General features: G+C 47.2%; 1 protein-coding gene across 3 annotated transcripts in view; it reads left to right on the plus strand.

Moving 5' to 3' along the window:
• Positions 1 to 22,341, plus strand: part of pfas (phosphoribosylformylglycinamidine synthase) — a 465,594-nt gene that overhangs the window by 308,600 nt on the left and 134,653 nt on the right. For all 3 annotated transcript variants that reach the window (XM_072471967.1, XM_072471969.1, XM_072471968.1), the window contains 2 exons: positions 20,027 to 20,100; positions 20,247 to 20,403. In XM_072471967.1, the coding sequence (XP_072328068.1) occupies positions 20,027 to 20,100; positions 20,247 to 20,403 (231 nt within the window). The remainder of the gene's footprint in view (positions 1 to 20,026; positions 20,101 to 20,246; positions 20,404 to 22,341) is intronic.

Here is a 22,341-nt window from a genome sequence, read left to right on the forward strand (position 1 = left end):
TATGTTTATCCAATAAACTTTTAAATGCCCTCAATGTTGGCGAGTTCACTACTGTAGCAGGTAGGGCATTCCACGGCCTCACTACTCTTTGCGTAAAGAACCTACCTCTGACCTCTGTCCTATATCTATTACCCCTCAGTTTAAAGTTATGTCCCCTCGTGCCAGCCATATCCATCCGTGGGAGAAGGCTCTCACTGTCCACCCTATCCAACCCCCTGATCATTTTGTATGCCTCTATTAAGTCTCCTCTTAACCTTCTTCTCTCCAACGAAGTATTTAGTATTTTATCATTTAAATAATAATCCCTTTTGCTGTTATTCCTATCAAAATGGATAACCTCACATTTGTCAACATTGTATTCCATCTGCCAGACCCTAGCCCATTCACTTAGCCTATCCAAATCCCTCTGCAGACTTCCAGTATCCTCTGCACTTTTTGCTTTACCACTTATCTTAGTGTCGTCTGCAAACTTGGACACATTGCCCTTGGTCCCCAACTCCAAATCATCTATGTAAATTGTGAACAGTTGTGGGCCCAACACTGATCCCTGAGGGACACCACTAGCTACTGATTGCCAACCAGAGAAACACTCATTAATCCCCACTCTTTGCTTTCTATTAATTAACCAATCCTCCATCCATGCTACTACTTTCCCCTTAATGCCATGCATCTTTATCTTATGCAGCAACCTTTTGTGTCGCACCTTGTCAAAGGCTTTCTGGAAATCCAGATATACCACATCCATTGGCTCCCCATTATCTACCGCACTGTTAATGTCCTCAGAAAATTCCACTAAATTAGTTAGGCACGACCTGCCCTTTATGAACCCATGCTGCGTCTGCCCAATGGGACAATTTCCATCCAGATGCCTCGCTATTTCTTCCTTGATGATAGATTCCAGCATCTTTCCTACTACCAAAGTTAAGCTCACTGGCCTATAATTACCTGCCTTCTGCCTACCTCCTTTTTTAAACAGTGGTGTCACGTTTGCTAATTTCCAATCCGCCGGGACCACCCCAGAGTCTAGTGATTTTTGGTAAATTATCACTAGTGCATTTGCAATTTCCCTAGCCATCTCTTTTAGCACTCTGGGATGCATTCCATCAGGTCCAGGAGACTTGTCTACCTTTAGCCCCATTAGCTTGCCCATCACTACCTCCTTGGTGATAATGTTGATCCCCAAATTTCTTTCTCTGTCAGTCTGGCCTCAATAAAAGTTGAGATGGATTTGCACGTAAAAAGAAGTTATTTATTTAGCTTGCAAGCTTAATTCATCTTACAGAAACGTAAGAGACATCCAGCCTCTTAAGCTCCAGGAAAACGACTGAACAAAGAGACAAAGGGATCTCTGTAAAATCAATTCAAATAGTATCAAGTTTCACATACTCGACGGACATAGGTCAGCCTATGTCCCTCCTGACCTGTTTGATCTATTCTGATTGGCTCACTTCCAATCCCTTTCTCTGGCCCCTATCAATGCAGCATCACTCTCATAGACACACCTATTCCTGCTTTTTCCATGCGGTCTCAAACCCCTTTGCCCCTAACTGCCAGAATCAAAGTGGCTTATTTCTACATTACATTAACTAGTATCTCTAAAGTAACTATTTTATATCACATTCGTCATTCCCTCCTTTTATCATTCCATGATAACCGAACTATCCAATCCATAGCTACGGTTCCTCATCTAAAAAGATCCGTCGCTGCATTTCCAATTCCTGTCTTAGCCCCCCTTCATCTGCCTCACCCTCATGGATTTTAACAGTTACATTTTTTTTCTCGGTGATTGGGGCGGTGATCTGATCCAGTGCACCCCCCATTCTACCCATCACACATTTAAGGATGGCCAGGCCCACAAAGATGCAGCCGATAGCTACCACTAGATACATGGCCATATTTATCAACCAGTCCTTCCATCCTCCAAATCCCCAGTTACCACAAGAGCCAGGATCCTGCATCCCGTCCAAGTGATCCCGTATGCGATCCATAAATTTAGTGATGTTAGCGGTCAAGTCCTGAACTCCCATGATACACTTGCCCTGTACTATGGCGCATACCCCACCCTCACGGGCCAGAAGATAGTCAAGAGCATACCGGTTCTGCATTGCAAACAACCGTAGCTGAGACAACTCCTTAGTTATTGCCCCGAGGGCTCCCAAGGTTTCATTTCCCAAGATGGTAAGGCCGCAAATAAAATAATTCCGATCACTGACAGCCAAGGAAGCCCCCACACCTTCCAGTGTCAATCCGCTCAGAATGCCCCACCCGGCTGAGTGGCCCCGGTTGGGTGCAAGAACCTGAGGTTTTTTCCAGTTCTCGCAAAATTCAGCAGAGACTGCCCGTCGTGCTAACTGATTATGCAGGTTCCACGCCGAAGGGCAGGGGACTGTGGTAGGGACTAGAGTCCCTATAGCAATTCGGCGGGGAAATGGGGGTGACAAAACGTTGGTCGCTGTACCATTAAATAAAAAGTAGTATCCTTGTTCCGTGTGGAGACTAGCATCACAATCAGCATATCGGTTGCGTAAGGACCTCCCAGTAGCCCAGTTTATCCAACTTTGAAATGCCCATTCGGGCCGCCCAGCAATGCGGAAAGCCCTAGTCCCAACAGTGATATGAGAGACATTCGCCCAGCCACAGAGGAGCTGGAGGCCGGCGTTCAGTGGAACGCAAGTGGTGTTGTAACAAACGCATTGGCCAGACGCCTGGGTGATATGGCACCTCCTGTCCGTACAGGTGGGAAACTGACATGTTATATTTGTGTCCACCTCTACCAGCAAACAGCCATATCCTTCACTGCTGAAGCAATTCTCGTACGACCGGGAATCCCTATAGGGAGTGAAGTGGCTAGGTATGTACGCCCTCCACCGTCGCAGCCTATCGTACTGTGAATGGGAATTATCCTGAGGAAGGGGAAGGCAAATAGCCGGTGGTGCTGAACCCGGATCGTAAGGAAGAGTGACTTGCTCGGGCAATGGCTCGGAATGCTGACAATGAACCACCGTTTGGGGAGTGCCCCAAAGCGGTGAAACAGAAAATAACCTAGACACCGCTGCGGGGTTTGGGTAGCAGACAACCCGTCCCTGGCCATACAGACGGTGGTAAATCTGGTAGAAGAGATTCATACTACCCGGGTTTTCCTCAGTTTGGCCTTTTTTTTTTTTAAAATAATATTTTATTGAAAATTTTTGGTCAACCAACACAGTACATTGTGCATCCTTTACACAACATTGTAACAATACAGATAATAATGACCTTTTTAAATTTAAACAAAAACAACAACAAATAAATAAATATTAAATAACAAAAAATAAAAACTAGCCCTAATTGGCAACTGCCTTGTCTCAGGCCACACCCCCCCCATCCCCCCCCATCCCCCCCCCCCCCCCCCCCCCCCCCCCCCCAAGTCCTGGGCCGCTGCTGCTGCCTTCTTTGTTCTTCCCTATCTATCTTTCCGCAAGATATTCGACGAACGGTTGCCACCGCCTAGTAAACCCTCGAGCCGACCCCCTGAGGACGAACTTAATCCGCTCTAACTTTATGAACCCCGCCATATCATTTATCCAGGTCTCCACCCCCGGGTGCTTGGCTTCTTTCCACATTAGCAATATTCTGCGCCGGGCTACTAGGGACGCAAAGGCCAAAACATCGGCCTCTTTCGCCTCCTGCACTCCCGGCTCTTGTGCAACCCCAAATATAGCCAACCCCCAGCTTGGTTCGACCCGGACTCCTACTACTTTCGAAAGCACCTTTGTCACCCCCATCCAAAACCCCTGTAGTGCCGGGCATGACCAAAACATATGGGTATGATTCGCTGGGCTTCTCGAGCACCTCGCACACCTATCCTCCACCCCAAAAAATTTACTGAGCCGTGTTCCAGTCATATGTGCCCTGTGTAATACCTTAAACTGAATCAGGCTTAGCCTGGCGCACGAGGACGACGAGTTTACCCTGTTTAGGGCATCTGCCCACATCCCCTCCTCAATCTCCTCCCCTAGCTCTTCCCATTTCCCTTTTAGTTCGTCCATCATAGTCTCCCCTTCGTCTCTCATTTCCCTATATATATCCGACACCTTACCGTCCCCCACCCATTTCTTTGAGATGACTCTGTCCTGCACCTCTTGTGTCGGGAGCTGCGGGAATTCCCTCACCTGTTGCCTCGCAAAAGCCCTCAATTGCATGTACCTGAATGCATTCCCTTGAGGCAACCCATATTTCTCGGTCAGCGCTCCCAGACTCGCAAACTTCCCATCCACAAATAGATCTTTCAATTGCGTTATACCTGCTCTTTGCCACATTCCATATCCCCCATCCATTCCCCCCGGGGCAAACCTATGGTTGTTTCTTATCGGGGACCCCCCCAGTGCTCCGGTCTTTCCCCTATGTCGTCTCCACTGTCCCCAAATCTTCAGTGTAGCTACCACCACCGGACTCGTGGTATAGTTCCTTGGTGAGAACGGCAATGGGGCTGTCACCATAGCCTGCAGGCTGGTCCCCCTACAGGACGCCCTCTCTAATCTCTTCCACGCCGCTCCTTCCTCCTCTCCCATCCACTTACTCACCATCGAAATATTAGCGGCCCAATAATATTCACTTAGGCTCGGTAGTGCCAGACCCCCCCTATCCCTACTACGCTGTAAGAATCCCTTCCTCACTCTCGGAGTCTTCCCGGCCCAAACAAAACCCATGATACTCTTTTCTATCCTTTTGAAAAAAGCCTTCGTGATCACCACCGGGAGACACTGAAACACAAAAAGGAATCTCGGGAGGACCACCATCTTAACCGCCTGCACCCTCCCTGCCATTGACAATGCTACCATATCCCATCTCTTGAAATCTTCCTCCATCTGTTCCACCAACCGCGTCAAATTTAGCCTTTGCAATGTGCCCCAATTCTTAGCTATCTGGATCCCCAGGTAACGAAAGTCTCTTGTTGCCTTCCTCAACGGTAGGTCTTCTATTTCTCTACTCTGCTCCCCTGGATGCACCACAAACAGCTCACTCTTCCCCATGTTCAATTTATACCCTGAAAAATCCCCAAACTCCCCAAGTATCCGCATTATTTCTGGCATCCCCTCCGCTGGATCCGCCACATATAGTAGCAGATCCGCATATAAAGATACCCGGTGTTCTTCTCCCCCCCTAAGTATTCCCCTCCATCCCTTGGAACCTCTCAGCGCTATCGCCAGGGGCTCAATCGCCAGTGCAAACAGTAATGGGGACAGAGGACATCCCTGCCTTGTCCCTCTATGGAGCCGAAAATATGCCGATCCCCGTCCATTCGTGACCACACTCGCCACTGGGGCCCTATACAACAGCTGCACCCATCTAACATACCCCTCTCCGAACCCAAATCTCCTCAACACCTCCCACAGATAATCCCACTCCACTCTATCAAATGCTTTCTCGGCATCCATCGCCACTACTATCTCCGTTTCACCCTCTGGTGGGGCCATCATCATTACCCCTAACAACCTCCGTATGTTCGTGTTCAGCTGTCTCCCCGTCACAAACCCAGTTTGGTCCTCATGAACCACCCCCGGGACACATTCCTCTATTCTCATTGCCATTACCTTGGCCAAGACCTTGGCATCTACATTGAGGAGGGAGATTGGTCTGTAGGACCCGCATTGTAGCGGATCCTTTTCCTTCTTTAAAAGAAGCGATATCGTTGCTTCTGACATAGTCGGGGGCAGTTGTCCCCTTTCCTTTGCCTCGTTGAAGGTCCTCGTCAGTAGCGGGGCGAGCAAGTCCAAATATTTTCTGTAAAATTCAACTGGGAATCCGTCCGGTCCCGGGGCCTTTCCCGTCTGCATGTTCCTAATTCCTTTCACCACTTCTTCTACCGTGATCTGTGCTCCCAATCCCATCCTTTCCTGCTCTTCCACCTTGGGAATTTCCAGCCGATCCAAAAACTCCATCATTCTCTCCCTCCCATCCGGGGGTTGAGCTTCATACAATTTTTTATAAAATGTCTTAAACACTTCATTCACTCTCTCCGCTCCCCGCTCCGTCTCTCCATCTTCGTCTCTCACCCCCCCTATTTCCCTCGCTGCTCCCCTTTTCCTCAATTGGTGTGCCAGCAATCTGCTCGCCTTCTCTCCATATTCATACTGTACACCCTGCGCCTTCCTCCATTGTGCCTCTGCAGTGCTTGTGGTCAGCAAGTCAAATTCCACATGCAGCCTTTGCCTTTCCCTATACAGTCCCTCCTCCGGTGCTTCCGCATACTGTCTGTCCACCCTCAAAAGTTCTTGCAACAACCGCTCCCGTTCCTTACTCTCCTGCTTCCCTTTATGTGTCCTTATTGATATCAGCTCCCCCCTAACCACCGCCTTCAACGCCTCCCAGACCACTCCCACCTGAACCTCCCCATTGTCATTGAGTTCCAAGTACTTTTCAATGCATCACCTCACCCTTAAGCACACCCCCTCATCCGCCATTAGTCCCATGTCCATTCTCCAGGGTGGACGCCCTCTTGTTTCCTCCCCTATCTCCAAGTCTACCCAGTGTGGGGCATGATCCGAAATGGCTATAGCCGTATATTCCGTTCCCCTCACCCTCGGGATCAATGCCCTACCCAACACAAAGAAGTCTATGCGTGAATAGACTTTATGGACATAGGAGAAAAACGAGAACTCCTTACTCCTAGGTCTACTGAATCTCCATCTGCTCCATAAAATCCTTAAGCACCTTGGCTGCTGCCGGCCTCCTACCAGTCCTGGACTTCGACCTATCCAGCCTTGGTTCCAACACCGTGTTAAAGTCTCCCCCCATTATCAGCTTTCCGGTCTCTAGGTCTGGGATGCGTCCTAGCATTCGCCTCATAAAATTGGCATTGTCCCAATTCGGGGCATACACGTTTACCAACACCACCATCTCTCCCTGTAATTTGCCACTCACCATCACGTATCTGCCCCCGTTATCCGCCACTATAGTCTTTGCCTCGAACATTACCCGCTTCCCCACTAATATAGCCACCCCCCTGTTTTTCGCATCCAGCCCCGAATGGAACACCTGCCCTACCCATCCTTTGCGCAACCTAACCTGATCTATCAGTTTCAGGTGTGTTTCCTGTAACATGACCACATCTGCTTTAAGTTTCTTAAGGTGTGCGAGTACTCGTGCCCTCTTTATCGGCCCGTTAAGCCCCCTCACGTTCCACGTGATCAGCCGAGTTGGGGGGCTTCCTACCCCCCCCCCCCCTTGCCGGTTAGCCATCATCTTTTTCCAGCTTCTCGCCCAGTTCCCACGCGGCTGTATTTCTCCCAGACGGTGCCCCCCCGCCCATCCTTTCCCGTACCCACTCCCCCCTTTCCCCAGCAGCAGCAACCCAGTAATTCCCCCCTCTCCCCCCCCCCCCCCCCCCCCGCTAGACCCCCCGCTAGCGTAATTACTCCCCCCATGTTGCTCCCAGAAGTCAGCAAACTCTGGCTGACCTCGGCTTCCCCCCGTGATCACGGCTCGCCCCGTGCGGCGCCCCCTCCTTCCTGCTTCTCTATTCCCGCCATAATTATCATAGCGCGGGAACCAAGCCCGTGCCTCTCCCTCGGCCCCGCCTCCCATGGCCAACGCCCCATCTCCTCTCCCTCCCCACCTCCCCCCATCACCACCTGTGGGAGAAAGAAAAGTTACCATACCGCAGGATTAATCATACAATCCCTCTTCGCCCCCCCCCCCCCCACTCGTCCCACCACTTTGTCCAAACGTTCATTTTCGTAGTCCAATCATTCCAATTTTTCTTCTACAATAAAAGTCCACGCTTCATCCGCCGTCTCAAAGTAGTGGTGCCTCCCTTGATATGTGACCCACAGTCTTGCCGGTTGCAGCATTCCAAACTTTATCTTTTTTTTGTGAAGTACCGCTTTGGCCCGATTAAAGCTCGCCCTCCTTCTCGCCACCTCCGCACTCCAATCTTGATAGACGCGGATCACCGCGTTCTCCCATTTACTACACCGAGTTTTCTTCGCCCATCTAAGGACCATTTCTCTATCCTTAAAACGGAGAAATCTCACCACTATGGCTCTGGGAGCTTCTCCTGCTCTCGATCCTCGCACCATAACTCGGTATGCTCCCTCCACCTCCAACGGACCCGTCGGGGCCTCCACTCCCATTATCGAGTGCAGCATCGTGCTCACATATGCCCCGACGTCCGCCCCCTCCACACCTTCAGGAAGGCCAAGAATCCTCAAGTTGTTCCTCCTTGCGTTATTTTCCAGTGCCTCCAACCTCTCCACAGATCGTTTCTGGTGTGCCTCCTGTATCTCCGACTTCACCACCAGGCCCTGTATGTCGTTTTCATTCTCTGCTGCTTTCGCCTTCACGACCCGAAGCTCCTGCTCCTGGGTCTTTTGTTCCTCTTTCAGCCCTTCAATCGCCTGTAATATCGGGGCCAACAACTCTTTCTTCATTTCCTTTTTTATCTCCTCCACGCAGCGTTTCAAAAACTCTTGTTGTTCAGGGCCCCATATGAAACTGCCACCTTCCGACGCCATCTTGGTTTCTGCTTGCCTTCCTTGCCGTTGTTCCAAAGGATCCGCTGCAATCCGGCCACTTTCCTCTCCTTTTTCCATCCGTGTCCAGGGGGAACACCCTTCTGGTTTACCGCACGGTGTTTTCAGCCGTTAAAATTGCCGTTGGGGCTCCTATCAAGAGCCCAAAAGTCCGTTTCACAGGGAGCTGCCGAAACGTGCGACTCAGCTGGTCATCGCCGCACCCGGAAGTCCCTCAGTTTGGCCTTTAATTAACTTAAGTGTATCTCCCGGTAACCTACGTTCTAGCTGTACTTCCCTTCTCATACGCCCCGTCCTCTCTCTAGTCCCTTTCTCTTTCTCATAGCCTCTTCCTACACTCTTCTGACAGCCTGATTTTACCTTTATTATACCACTTTTAACACATCCAAAATCAAATTTACATGAATTCCAAAAACAAGGCAATGTCCATATAATGTTCCCTTCCCATCGCCGGGACCGGTGCAGCTGCTTCATGACTCCTGCATTCTCCTTAACTTTGATGACCTTCCATGAGTCGATACCATGTCCTCGTATATGGGGGCAGCGAAGAACATCACCTTTGCATAGGTGATGTATCCCTGTAGATTGGTTGGGGCTACACAGATACATAATATTCCCCTTTTCCATGTCCATCGCCAATAACACGCCAAGCGAAGTGAGGCCAAATATCAGACAGACGATGCGTAGTCACTCCATCATGCTCCACACCTGTAAAATAGCACTGGAGAAGGGAGGCAGGTTAGTATCCGACCTTTTACAGTAGTGGAGATGGACTCAATTTACAGTGATGTAGGTGGACCCAAGCACTTCGCCCCTCCACTTTAACTGCTGTGGGGGTGGTAAGGAGAACTTGGAAGGGCCCGTCCCATCGCGGCTCCGACCCCTTCCTAGTCCAATTTTTGACCATGACATAACTACCGGGCTGGACTGAAAGTGAGCTAGGTACTGGGGGCAATGGCTGGTGAGCCGCGCGGACTTGGCCATGGAGTTCCTTGAGCACTTGCGTAAGGGCTAGAACATAGGTGGTCATTTCTTCAGTCATCTGATGAAACTGAACCCGTCTGGGAACCTGCAGGCTCCAAGGAGTTCTAAGAGGCCTGCCATAAAGAATCTCGGCGGGAGAGAGCCGGGCTGGTCCCGCAGGTGTAACCCGCAGCTGGAAGAGGGCAACGGGGAGCAACTTAAGCCATGTCAGTCCCGTGTCTGCTCTTAATTTAGCCAATTTAGTTTTGAGGGTCTGATTGTGTCTCTCAACCAACCCGGCCGCCTGCGGTCTGTAAGCACAGTGTAACTGCTGGCGTATGCCCAACTGGGAGCAAAACTCCTTGTTAATTTGTCCAATAAAATGAGGCCCATTATCAGAACTTAACTGAGCTGGTATACCGTACCGGGGAATGATTTCCCTCATCAAGACTTTAACCACAGTAGCAGCTTTATTATCGATAGTCGGATACGCCTCGACCCATCTGCTGAACACATCCACAATGACCAAAACATATTTGTAACATTGACACCTTTCCAACTCAATGTAATCCATTTGGAGCGTCTCAAAGGGACCACTGGGCAACGTGGTTTGCCCCTTCCCACAAGGGATACTTTTTCCGGCGTTATATTGCTGACAAATCAAACACCGATTACTGATACTTTGGGCCAACCCCTGCATTTTAGGGTGCCACCAAGTGTCCAGCAACAAATCACTAGTCCCTCGAGCCCCACAATGAGTTGCAAAGTGTACACATTCAATGACCCATAAAGCCAGCACATCAGACATACAAGTCTGATGTGCAGGCGTGGTCCATAAAGAGGAAACAGAATCATATGTACAACCTAACCGTTTCCACATTTGTTTATCACTCTCAGGAGCGTCCTCCTGTAACCTTATGACGTCTTGGATGGTTGACATTGACTTGTCAGAAGCAGACATATTTATAGTAGATCGTTTAGTCTGACTTAACATTTTAGGCACCATCACTTGCTGAATTTGTGCGGCTGTGCGCGCTTCACGATCTGCTCGTTCATTACCAACGTCAACTGGGGTTGTACCATTCGTGTGGGCAGCGCATTTAATAACGGAAATCTGCGCTGGCAGAAGGAGGGCCTGCAGTAGGTCATTAACTAAACCCCAGTTGGATATTTCTGTGCCTGCCGAGGTAAGGAATCCCCTATTCTTCCAGAGTTGTCCGAAGTCATGAACTACCCCGAAAGCATATCGGGAGTCAGTGTAGATATTTACCCGGCGATCTCCCCCAAGTATACATGCACGGGTGAGGGCAAAAAGTTCGGCTTGTTGTGCTGAGTAAGGGGTCTGGAAAGCTGCCGCTTCTAAAATCAGACCATCCTGATCTATGATTGCGTAACCGGCCAGTCTCCGGCCAGTGGGGCTTACTAATGCACTGCCATCAACATACATAATCATGTCAGGTTGTTCTAACGGAATATCACTCAGATCGTCCCTTATTGTTGTAGTTTCCTGAATCAAGGCTAAACAGTCGTGACCAGGCGCATCCTCATGGACAGGGGGACCGCTAAGAAAACAGGCTGGATTGATAGTGGTACAATATTTAAATGTCAGACGTGGATTGTTCAAAAGGTATATCTCATACCTATTCTGACGAGCTGCGGTAAGATGCTGAGTCTGCAGTTGCCCCAATAGTGCGATTACCGAGTGGGAGCTATACACCGTAATATCCTGTTGGAGAGTGATGTTGGCAGCAGCCTGCAAACTATTGTATATCGCTGCCAAGATCTGGGTGCAAACAGGGTGGCCCAACCCCACTGGGTCGAGTTTGGAAGAGTAATATGCTACGGGCCGGTGCTTGTCCCCATGTTGCTGCGTGAGTACCGCTGTTGAACATCCTTCCAGAACAGTACAGTATATCTGGAATGGTCGGTCGTATAGGGGCCTACCAAGGGCCGGTGCTTGTAGCAAGGCCTGCTTCAGGCAACGGAAGGCCTCGAGTGCCTCGGTGGTGAGAGTAAAGCTTCCCTCTTTACTCGTGTAAGGTGTCAGCAGCTTTGTATAGACAGCGATGTTTGGTATCCACTGCCGACAATAATTCACCATACCCAGCCAATGACGAACCTCCTTGGCTATTGTAGGGGCGGGGAATTGGCATATTGGTTCAATCCTACTGGGTTCGAGACTTCTTTCTGTGGCTGTAAGTAAAACTCCTAAGAACTTAACTTTTCTCTGAGCCACCAAGACCTTTGCTTGTGAAACAACATAACCCAACGAGGTTAGGTGGTTCAATAATTGGATCACATCATCCATATTACTGGGCTCGTCAGGACTTGCCACCAATATGTCATCTACATACTGCACTAGAGTGGAACCGTGCTCCAATGTCAAGGCCTGAAGTTGGGTCTGCAGACATCTGGAGAAGAGTGTAGGTGAATTGACGAACCCCTGTGGCAGTCGGGTCCAGGTATACTGCTGTCCATTGTAAGTGAAGGCAAACAAATATTGACTTTCAGTCGCAAGTGGGAGGGCAAAGAAGGCGTGCTGAAGGTCAATTACGGCGAAGACCCGGGCTTGAGCTGGAATTTGAGCCAGTGTGGGCAGGGTTAGGGACGAGAGCATGTAACGGCTGTGCGATGGCATTAATTGAACGTAAATCCTGTACTAATCGGTACTGGTCTGGTTTGGCTGGTTTAGGCACAGCAGGTATTGGGGTATTGCATTCTGATTGGCAAGGGACCAAAATACCCTGTTTCAACAGTTCTTGAATTAATTTATCTATTGATGGAGCAGCTTGAGATTTCAGGGGGTATTGCCGAATGGAAGGTAGCTTTGCATGATCCTTAATCATTACCTTGATAGGTGTAACATTTGTCTTTCCCACTTGTGATGGGTATTCCGCCCAGACCTGTGGATTGACATATTCCAACACATCATGTCCCCTGTGATGCTGCAGTCGAGTGTTAATCGTTTCAGGGACCTCAAAATATTTTATGGTAGTGCCGTCTGGCATGACTTGAAGTGCGTAGTCTGTTGGATCTGAATGATCCACTGCCCTCCTGACCATTCGCCCCATATCCCTGGCATGGTACTGGTCATGGACCTGACGTGTAATATGAGGGCTTACCGAAGCTGACTGTGGCCATAAATGTGGTGATATTGTAACAAAATCGGCTGTACCTTCTTTTCCCATGACTGTGGCTGTAACCTTGACTGGCCATTCGGTCTCAAGTAATGGCCGGTATTTGTCCTCCAACTCCCTGTTTCGTCCAGTTCTGTCATAGGCCAGGGTAACGTGATGCAGTGACTGTTCAACGTCTAACGTCCACCACTGGGGGGTGATAGAAATATAGCACTGTTGTCTTATCCTCCATGATGTAACCGTTACCCCCTCATCTCCGCATTCTAGCTGTAGCTGGAAGATACACAGTAAATCCCGGGCCAACAAGTTACAGTCCAATCCAGTAGTCACTACAAACTGATGTTCTGCAGACGTATTCTCGTAAGTGACTGTCACAGGTTCAGAAATAGGATACTCACACACCTGTCCTTGGAACCCTGATAATTGCTGCGTGTGGTCGGATATTGGTAATTTAAGTGTTGATTGCACAGAAGACATAGCTGCCCCTGTGTCGATTACAAATGAGTGATGTTGATCTCCTATCTGCAGAGAGATAATAGGTTCCCTGTCGGATTGGAGAGTCCTTATGGCTAAATTAGCTAGTCAATCCTGTGTTGGGAAAGGGTTTTCCTGGGAGAAGTCAGTGTATCTCATCTGTCCTCCCCTTGGTGGGTACCCTCTCCTTTGGGTCGAATAATCTCCTTCTACTGTCTGTCTTTTAAAGGGGCATTCCTGTTGCCAGTGATCTACACGGCCGCAATTAAAACATGCATTGCTCCCTCTATTTCTGCCCCGGCCTCGTCTTCCAGTAGACCAATGGCCCCTCAGAGGGGGCTGCGGTTGTAGAGCTGTTGATTCGTTCGGTGGGCCATAAAAATAGGGTGAGGGTCCCTTTGGGTGGGTTTGGTATCCTCCTCTTCGCTGATCCACCCACGCAAAGTCACTATATTGGGGCCCCTGCTGGTAAACTACCATTTCTGCCGCTTGTTGGGTCGCAGATCATCCTTTTTCATTACATACTCAGTCTTAACCTTTGTAACTGAGCCTCCTTCTTGGCCTACACCCTCCTTCCAGTAAAATCTGACTGCCCTTGCCATCTGGGAAGGGTCGTTCTCTGTCCAATTCATGTTATTACATTTCACAGCAGTAACCACAGAAGGTGGTAGGCAATGCATTAACATAGCACAGTATTGAGGGGAATTCTGACCATTTTGATACAGCAAATCGCCTGACTGCCCCCGGTAGATTTCATTAAAATGCTCCAGAAATTCCTCTGGCTCTTCAGTCTTCTTAGGTTTTAGGTCTAAGATAACAGAAAGATTTATGGGCCTTTGAAATGTGCTATTCAACGCATTCAAGATGTGTCCTTCTATCGTCGTCTAACGCATAGGCCTGCTGGAGTGCGGCATGACTAGCATAATTCAGGTGGTTAAGATAATTGCGGTACTCTGCTGGGGTTAAAATCTGCTGGACTAGGGCCCAGAGGTCCCTTGAACCAGCTTGATAAATTGAGATGGTAGTTCTCAATGAATCCACGAAGGCAGCAGGAGATTTTTTTCTATCTGGGATTGTAGCCATAATAGCCATCATCTCACTGGGTGTCCATGGGAAGTAAACGTCTATTGTGGGGTTCGCTGCCGCAGTCCCTGGATCGGGGTTTCGCATCTTCCTAATCGGTAACTGTCTCCGAATGTCACCAGGGGGCACTCTAGCTATTTCCCCTGGTTGTTCCAAGACTTCAACGTCTCTCCCTGTCACTAGGGGGAGTTCTTTCTCTTCAACCGAAGTTGTTTCAGTTTTCTTTGTTCCCAAATCTTGTGATTTCTCCTTAGTTTGGGGAGACTTAGGTGATATGCTTAATTGTTTCTGGTGAGCTTCAAGCCCCTCTCTCGCTGTCCGAGATCTTGTCCTAGAGCTAACTGGGCTTGTGAGACAGAGTTCCTTTTGCTCTTTCGGTTGTGAAGTTGGTAAATCAGGACCCACACTATCACCCAAAAGGGCTCGAGTTTCTGGCATATTTGAAATCCGGGGAGCAATGGCTGGGTATATATTATTGTACTCTGGTGGTTCTGGAATGAGCGCAGACCATACTATGGGTGCAGACGGAACTTTTACTGACTTTTCCGAATTATTGAATTTTTCTTCTTCTGTCAATTCAAGGCCAGCCATTGAACTACGTAGTTCACCTCTTGTGTGACCCGGGTCCTTCCTGTCTCTATTTGCTCTTTTTTTAAATGCACATTCCTTTTTCAAGATCTGTAATGTTTTTAGGTTACCCTGTTCACTAATTGAAATCCCCATTTTAAGGGCGTTATCCTGCCAGCTGGACAACATAATCTTATCTTTTTCCTCTTGACAATATTGCCTCCATAATCCAATTAATTCTTTAGTTTTCATACCTTGATTTTTTTTCCATATTTGTCCCTGGATTTTCTTAACCATTTCTAGGTCTTTGGTTCCCCCTAGTGGCCATTCATCTCCCATTTTAGTTCTTAACTGTGCTGACAATTTTCTAAAGTCCTTCGCTTTGTCCGGATACTTATCACATAATATTTGCAGTGGCATGCCTGGATCATTTGTGCTATCCAAGGAATTTCCCATAATCTCAACTAGTCCTTGGAACTGCGTTTTTTCGCCACTACAGTCCAAAGAATTTTTTTTAGCTTAATCAACTATATTTTTAACACACAGACATATAGAGGTGAACCATTTTTCAATTTCAAATGTTACATGTACCTCTCATAACGTAACCCAACCGAATTAACTCACAAATAAAGTTGAACCATTTATATTTTAAATGTTACATCAACAGTACAGCCTACCCCAGCCGAATTAACTCACAAATAAAGTTGAACCATTTATATTTTAAATGTTACATCAACAGTATAGCCTACCCCAGCCGAATTAACTCCATGAAATCCCATCAATTAAAATGCTTATCCCCAGACTGACCTGTGATTTCGTCGAGGCGGTCTTTCTGTGCCAACCGCGAGTGACCAGACTAATCAGACGATAAGAAGAGGGGAACAATCAATGCGCGGTCGTTTTCCAGTTCTACATTGAGGGCCCTTTGTTCCCCATCCTCCTGTTCATAATCAGTCTAATTCTGATTTCGCAGTTGGATCAGGATCGCCCTGAGAAATCCCGGTTTTCGGCACCAAATGTTGATCCCCAAATTTCTTTCTCTGTCAGTCTGGCCTCAATAAAAGTTGAGATGGATTCGCACGTAAAAAGAAGTTATTTATTTAGCTTGCAAGCTTAATTCATCTTACAGAAACGTAAGAGACATCCAGCCTCTTAAGCTCCAGGAAAACGACTGAACAAAGAGACAAAGGGATCTCTGTAAAATCAATTCAAATGGTATCAAGTTTCACATACTCGACGGACATAGGTCAGCCTATGTCCCTCCTGACCTGGTCGATCTATTCTGATTGGCTCACTTCCAATCCCTTTCTCTGGCCCCTATCAATGCAGCATCACTCTCATAGACACACCTCTTCCTGCTTTTTCCATGCGGTCTCAAACCCCTTTGTCCCTAACTGCCAGAATCAAAGTGGCTTATTTCTACATTACATTAACTAGTATCTCTAAAGTAACTATTTTATATCACATTCGTCAATAACAATCCTCTCAGGGTCCTCACCTGTCATAGCCTCATTTCCATCAGTCACTGGCATGTTATTTATGTCTTCCACTGTGAAGACCGACCCAAAAAACCTGTTCAGTTCCTCAACCATTTCCTCATCTCCCATTATTAAATCTCCCTTCTCATCCTCTAAAGGACCAATATTTACCTTAGCCACTCTTTTTTGTTTTATGTATTTGTAGAAACTTTTACTATATGTTTTTATATTCTGAGCAAGTCTACTCTCATAATCTATTATACTCTTCTTTATAGCTTTTTTAGTAGCTTCTGTTGCCCCCCCTAAAGATTTCCCAGTCCTCTAGTCTCCCACTGACCTTAGCTACTTTGTATGTTTTTTCCTTCAATTTGATACTCTCCCTTATTTCCTTAGATATCCACGGTCGATTTTCCCTCTTTTACCGTCCTTCGTCTTTGTTGGTATAAACCTTTGCTGAGCACTGTGAAAAATCACTTGGAAGGTTCTCCACTGTTCCTCAACTGTTTCACCATAAAGTCCTTGCTCCCAGTCTACCTTAGCTAGTTCTTCTCTCATCCCATTGTAATCTCCTTTGTTTAAGCTTGATTTTACCTTCTCACCCTCCATCTGTATTTTAAATTCCACCATATTGCGATCGCTCCTTCCGAGAGGATCCCTAACTATGAGATCCTGAATCAATCCTGTCTCATTACACAGGACCAGATCTAGGACCGCTTGTTCCCTTGTAGGTTCCATTACATACTGTTCTAGGAAACTATCGCGGATACATTCTATAAACTCCTCCTCAAGGCTGCCTTGACCGACCTGGTTAAACCAATCGACATGTAGATTAAAATCCCCCATGATAACTGCTGTACCATTTCTACATGCATCAGTTATTTCTTTGTTTATTGCCTGCCCCACCATAATGTTACTATTTGGTGGCCTATAGATTACTCCTATCAGTGACCTGGAGGAGGACGTAGAAGGATGGGTGAGTAAATTTGCAGATGACACTAAAGTCGGTGGAGTTGTGGACAGTGCAGAAGGATATTACAAGTTACAGAGGGACATAGATAAGCTGCAACGCTGGGCTGAGAGGTGGCAAATGGAGTTTAATGCAGAAAAGTGTGAGGTGATTCATTTTGGAAGGAATAACAGGAAGACCGAGTACTGGGCTAATGATAAGATTCTTGGCAGTGTGGATGAGCAGAGAGATCTCGGTGTCCATGTACATAGACCCCTGAAAGTTGCCATCCAGGTTGAGAGGGTTGTTAACCTCGTGGGGTGGGTTAGCTTGTATTGGTAGAGGGATTGAGTTTAGGAGCCATGAAGTCATGTTGCAGCTATACAACACTGGTGCGGCCGCATTTGGAGTATTGCGTGCAATTCTGTTTGCCGCATTATAGGAAGGATGTGGAAGCATTGGAAAGGGTGCAGAGGAGATTTACCAGAATGTTGCCTGGTATGGAGGGAAGATCTTATGAGGAAAGGCTGAGGGACTTGAGGCTGTTTTCATTAGAGAGAAGAAGGTTAAGAGGTGACTTAATTGAGGCATACAAGATGATCAGAGGATTGGATAGGGTGGACAGTGAGAGCCTTTTTCCTCGGATGGTGATGTCTAGCACGAGGGGACATACCTTTAGATTGAGGGGAGATAGATATAAGACAGATGTCAGAGGTAGGTTCTTTACTCAGAGAGTAGTAAGGGCGTGGAATGCCCTGCCTGCAACAGTAGTGGACTCGCCAACACTAAGGACATTCAAATGGTCATTGGATAAACATATGGATGATAAGGGAATAGTGTAGATGGGCTTTAGAGTGGTTTTACAGGTCGGCGCAACATCGAGGGCCGAAGGGCCTGTACTGCGCTGTAATGTTCTATTGGTAACTATACTAAAACTTTATCTCCACTGGTAAAACTATGAACTTTTTCTTTCTTGTCCGTGTCTTGTTTCAGAACATGCTGTGCAACTTTTAAATGTTGTCTAGCCAATTCATAGAACATAAAACAGTACAGCACAGAACAAGCCCTTCGGCCCTCTATGTTGTGCCAAGCATTGTCCAAAACCAAGATCAAGCCATCCCACTCCCTGTCATTCTGGTGTGCTCCATGTGCCTATCCAATAACCGTTTGAAAGTTCCTAAAGTGTCCGACTCCACTATCACAGCAGGCAGTCCATTCCACACCCTAACCTCTCTCTGAGTAAAGAACCTACCTCGGACATCCCTCCTATATCTCCCACCCTGAATCTTATAGTTATGCCCCCTTGTAACAGCTACGTCCACCCGACAAAATAGTCTCTGAACATTCACTCTTATCTATTCCCCTCATTATCTTATAAACTTCTATTAAGGTGCCTCTCATCCTCCTCCGCTCCAAAGAGTGGCCCTAGCTACCTCAACCATTCCTCATAAGACCTATCCTGCAAACCAGGCAGCATCCTGGTAAATCTCCTTTGCATCCTTTCCAATGCTTCCACATCCTTACTATAATGAGGTGACCAGAACTGCACACAATACTCCAAATGTGGTCTCACCAGAGTCATGTATAGTTGCAGCATAACCCCACGGCTCTTAAACTGTTAATAAACGCTAACACTCTATAAGCCTTCTTCACGGCTCTATCCACTTGAGTGGCAAACTTCAGAGATCTGTGGACATGAACCCCAAGATCTCTCTGTTCCTTCACCTGCTCTATTTAATCGTTCTCCAAAATTTGACACGTAATCCAAGAATGTAGTTTCAGATTGCTCACTCACCAATTTCTCCTTCATCAATTTAAGTGGTCCCCTTACCTCATGGCCAAAAATTACTTCGAAAGGACTGAATGTGGTTGATTCGTTAGATACATCCCTAATTGCAAACAATACGAATGGAATTCCATTATCCCAATCCTCTGGATAATCTTGACAATAAATCCTCAACATTGTCTTTAACGTCTGATGCTACTGTTCTAATGCTACCTGCGATTCTGGATAGTATGCAGTTGATTTAAATTGGGTAGCTTACTCCGAAGCTATCCATAACCTCCTTGAATAACCTTGAGGTAAAATTTGATCCTTGATCCGATTGTATTTCTGTGGGCAGTCTATATCCAGCAAAAAAAGCTGTCCTGTTTAATGGGTGGTGTGCACTGACCCTGCTGTCCTGTGTATTGGGTGCTGTATGCTGCACCAGCTCTCCTGTGTACTGGGTGCTGTGTGCTCACCCTGATGTCTTGTGTATGATGACCAGTGTGCTGACCCCACTGTCCTGTGTATTGGGTGGTGTGCGCTGACCCTGCTGTCCTGTGTATTGGGTGCAGTGTGCTGACCCGGATGTCCTCTGTATTAGGTGCTGTGCGCTGGCCTCACTGTTCTGTGTAGTCCCGAAAGACGTGCTTATTCGGTGAATTGGACATTCTGAATTCTCCCTCTGTACCTGAACAGGTGCCGGATTGTGATGATTAGGGGATTTTGAGGGGCTGTTTAGCACAGGGCTAAATCGCTGGCTTTGAAAGCAGACCAAGGCAGGCCAGCAGCACAGTTCGATTCCCGTAACAGCCTCCCTGAACAGGCGCCAGCATGTGGCGACTAGGGGCTTTTCACAGTAATTTCATTTGAAGCCTACTTGTGACAATAAGCGATTTTCATTTCATTTCATTCATTTTCACAGTAACTTCATCGCAGTGTTAATGTAAGCCTCCTTGTGACACTAATAAAGATTATTATTATTGGGTGCGGTGCGCTGACCCCACTGTCCAGTATTTTTGATCTTCTGCATTGACATCTGCCTTGCCTAGTATCTTGTGCATTTTGACTTCCTTTGCTGACCCGTGCTCTGATTTCAGAAATGGAGGTGGTGAAGATTGGAGGCCCGGTCTATCGAATTGGAGTGGGAGGAGGGGCTGCCTCCTCAATCCAGGTAAGAGTCAGTGCGATGCGTTACTTTGGCTCAGTGAGCGGCAGTGGTGGGGGCGAGCAGAGACAGCAAAGGTAAGTATGGAGAGGTAACCCCTGTACCTCTGGTAGTTACTTACACTTTGTCTGTTTCCCCCTCTGACCACCCAGGTGCAGGGCGACAACACAGCGGAGCTGGATTTCGGAGCTGTACAGCGAGGTGATGCTGAGATGGAGCAGAAAATGAACCGAGTTCTGCGAGCCTGCATAGAGTGCGAGCACTACAACCCTATCTGTAGCATTCATGACCAGGGAGCTGGAGGCAATGGTGCGTAGTGGACAACTTTAGCCTATCGTCTGGGGCTGACTGTAATCACCAAATACACATTGGGGCAAAAATCAAAAATGTTGGAAATGGGATAGGTGGAAGACGTCATACCTTGTGATATTGGACGAAGTTTATATTCTTTTGGGATTATGTCCAGTGAGAGTAAACGAGAAAGAGTTTGGAACCATTAGGATTAATCACAGTGGGAGTCAATGGGAAGGGGTTTTAGGGTTCTGTTCTGGTCTTGAGTCTTTGGAATAGTTAGCACCCTCGAGGAAGAGAATAAATCAACCATTGTTAACCAAGATTAGAGGTAAGCCAGAGGATTGGGTAAGATTTAAAAACCAACAAATGAGGACCAAAAAAAAAGAGGAAGAAGATAAACTGAGAGTAAATTAACAAGTAATATGAAAATGGAGAGTAGGAATTCTTCAAATATATAAAACGGAAGAGAGAGGCCAAAGTGAACAATGGCCCCTTACAGAATGAGACTTGGGAAATAATAATGGGGAACCAGGAAATGGCAGAGAAGTTAAATAAATATTCTGCGTCAGTCTCCACGGTAGAGGGCACTAACAACATACTAAATAATCAAAGGGCAAAAGAGGAGGAGGAAATAAATACTTGTCATTCTGGGTGAGTGCGTGGTCAATTACAGACCCTAGAGTCCCAACATAAGTGAATTAACCAATAGGGTGGCAAAATGGTTAGCACTGCTGCCTCATGGAGCAGAGGACCCGGGTTCGATCCCGTCCCTGGGTCACTGTCCGTGTGGAGTTTGCACATTCTCCCCGTGTCTGCGTGGGCCTCACCCCCACAACCCAAAAAGATCTGCAGGGTAGATGAATTGGCCATGCTAAATTGCCCCTTAATTGGAAAAAAAAAGAATTGGGTATTCTAAATTTATTTTAAAGTGAATTAACCAATAATTTGTGTATTTTCCTGAGATCTGTAACCCTTGACTGCTCCAATGAGTTACAGGTACCAGATTTATAAGTAAAACATAAAAAAAAAAACATTATTGATGACCAGGAAAAAGATGAATATAAATGGTAAGAATGGAACAATGGCCTGCTAATCTAACGATTCCCTACACCCCACCCCACCCTTCCCCAGATACACACAAGACAGGCACAAGGTGGAGGAGGTAGAAAAGGTTCAAAACTAATGGATTAACTTGTGTGAGAGATTTGAGGATCTTCGCTGCTGGGGTTGAGGTCTTTGTAGGTGGAGATCTGTTCAGAATGCGAGGCGTTGAACCGTCAGTTGGTTTGGATCTTCAAGCTGGACCACTCAGGCCAGACTCTCAGGTTGTTGGATCCCCTCTATTGACACCGCTTTAACTTGTGTTAGGCTGTACCTTACTCTGGGAAGATGCACTTCAGATCTGCCAGTTTCTGATATGTGGTCAGCTTCAGCAGACTGACCAACAGCTTGTCTTGGTTAAACAGAATATCAAAGCAGTAGTTTTCGAGGGGCATTCGAATAGTCTAGTAACTTGCATGGGAGAGGAATCCGGAAAGTGGGAACTGCAACAGCAGGCTGGGTAAAAATGAGACTGAGATAAACATAGAGCAGACAGAGGGAAGCCACAGGGCTCTGTGGGACTGTTAGGTCTGGAATGTGTTTGCTTTAATGCAAGTATAACAGGAAAAACAGATGAACTGAGAGTCTGGATTACTGCTTGGAACTATGATGTAATTGTAATTGCAATTACGGAGACATGGTTAAAGGAGGGACAGGACTGGCAGTTTAACGTTCTGGGATATCGTTGTTTTCGACGGGACAGAAGGGGAAACACGAGGTGGGGGAGTTGCATTGCTGATCAGGGAGCAGATCACAGCAGTGTTGAGGGTGGACACATTGGACGGATCTTGTAGTGAGGCATTATGGGTGGAGCTCAGGAATAAGAAGAGTGAAATCACAATGTTGGAAGTG

Source organism: Scyliorhinus torazame, chromosome 13 (genome assembly GCF_047496885.1).
Source record: "Scyliorhinus torazame isolate Kashiwa2021f chromosome 13, sScyTor2.1, whole genome shotgun sequence".
Lineage (NCBI taxonomy): Eukaryota > Metazoa > Chordata > Chondrichthyes > Carcharhiniformes > Scyliorhinidae > Scyliorhinus > Scyliorhinus torazame.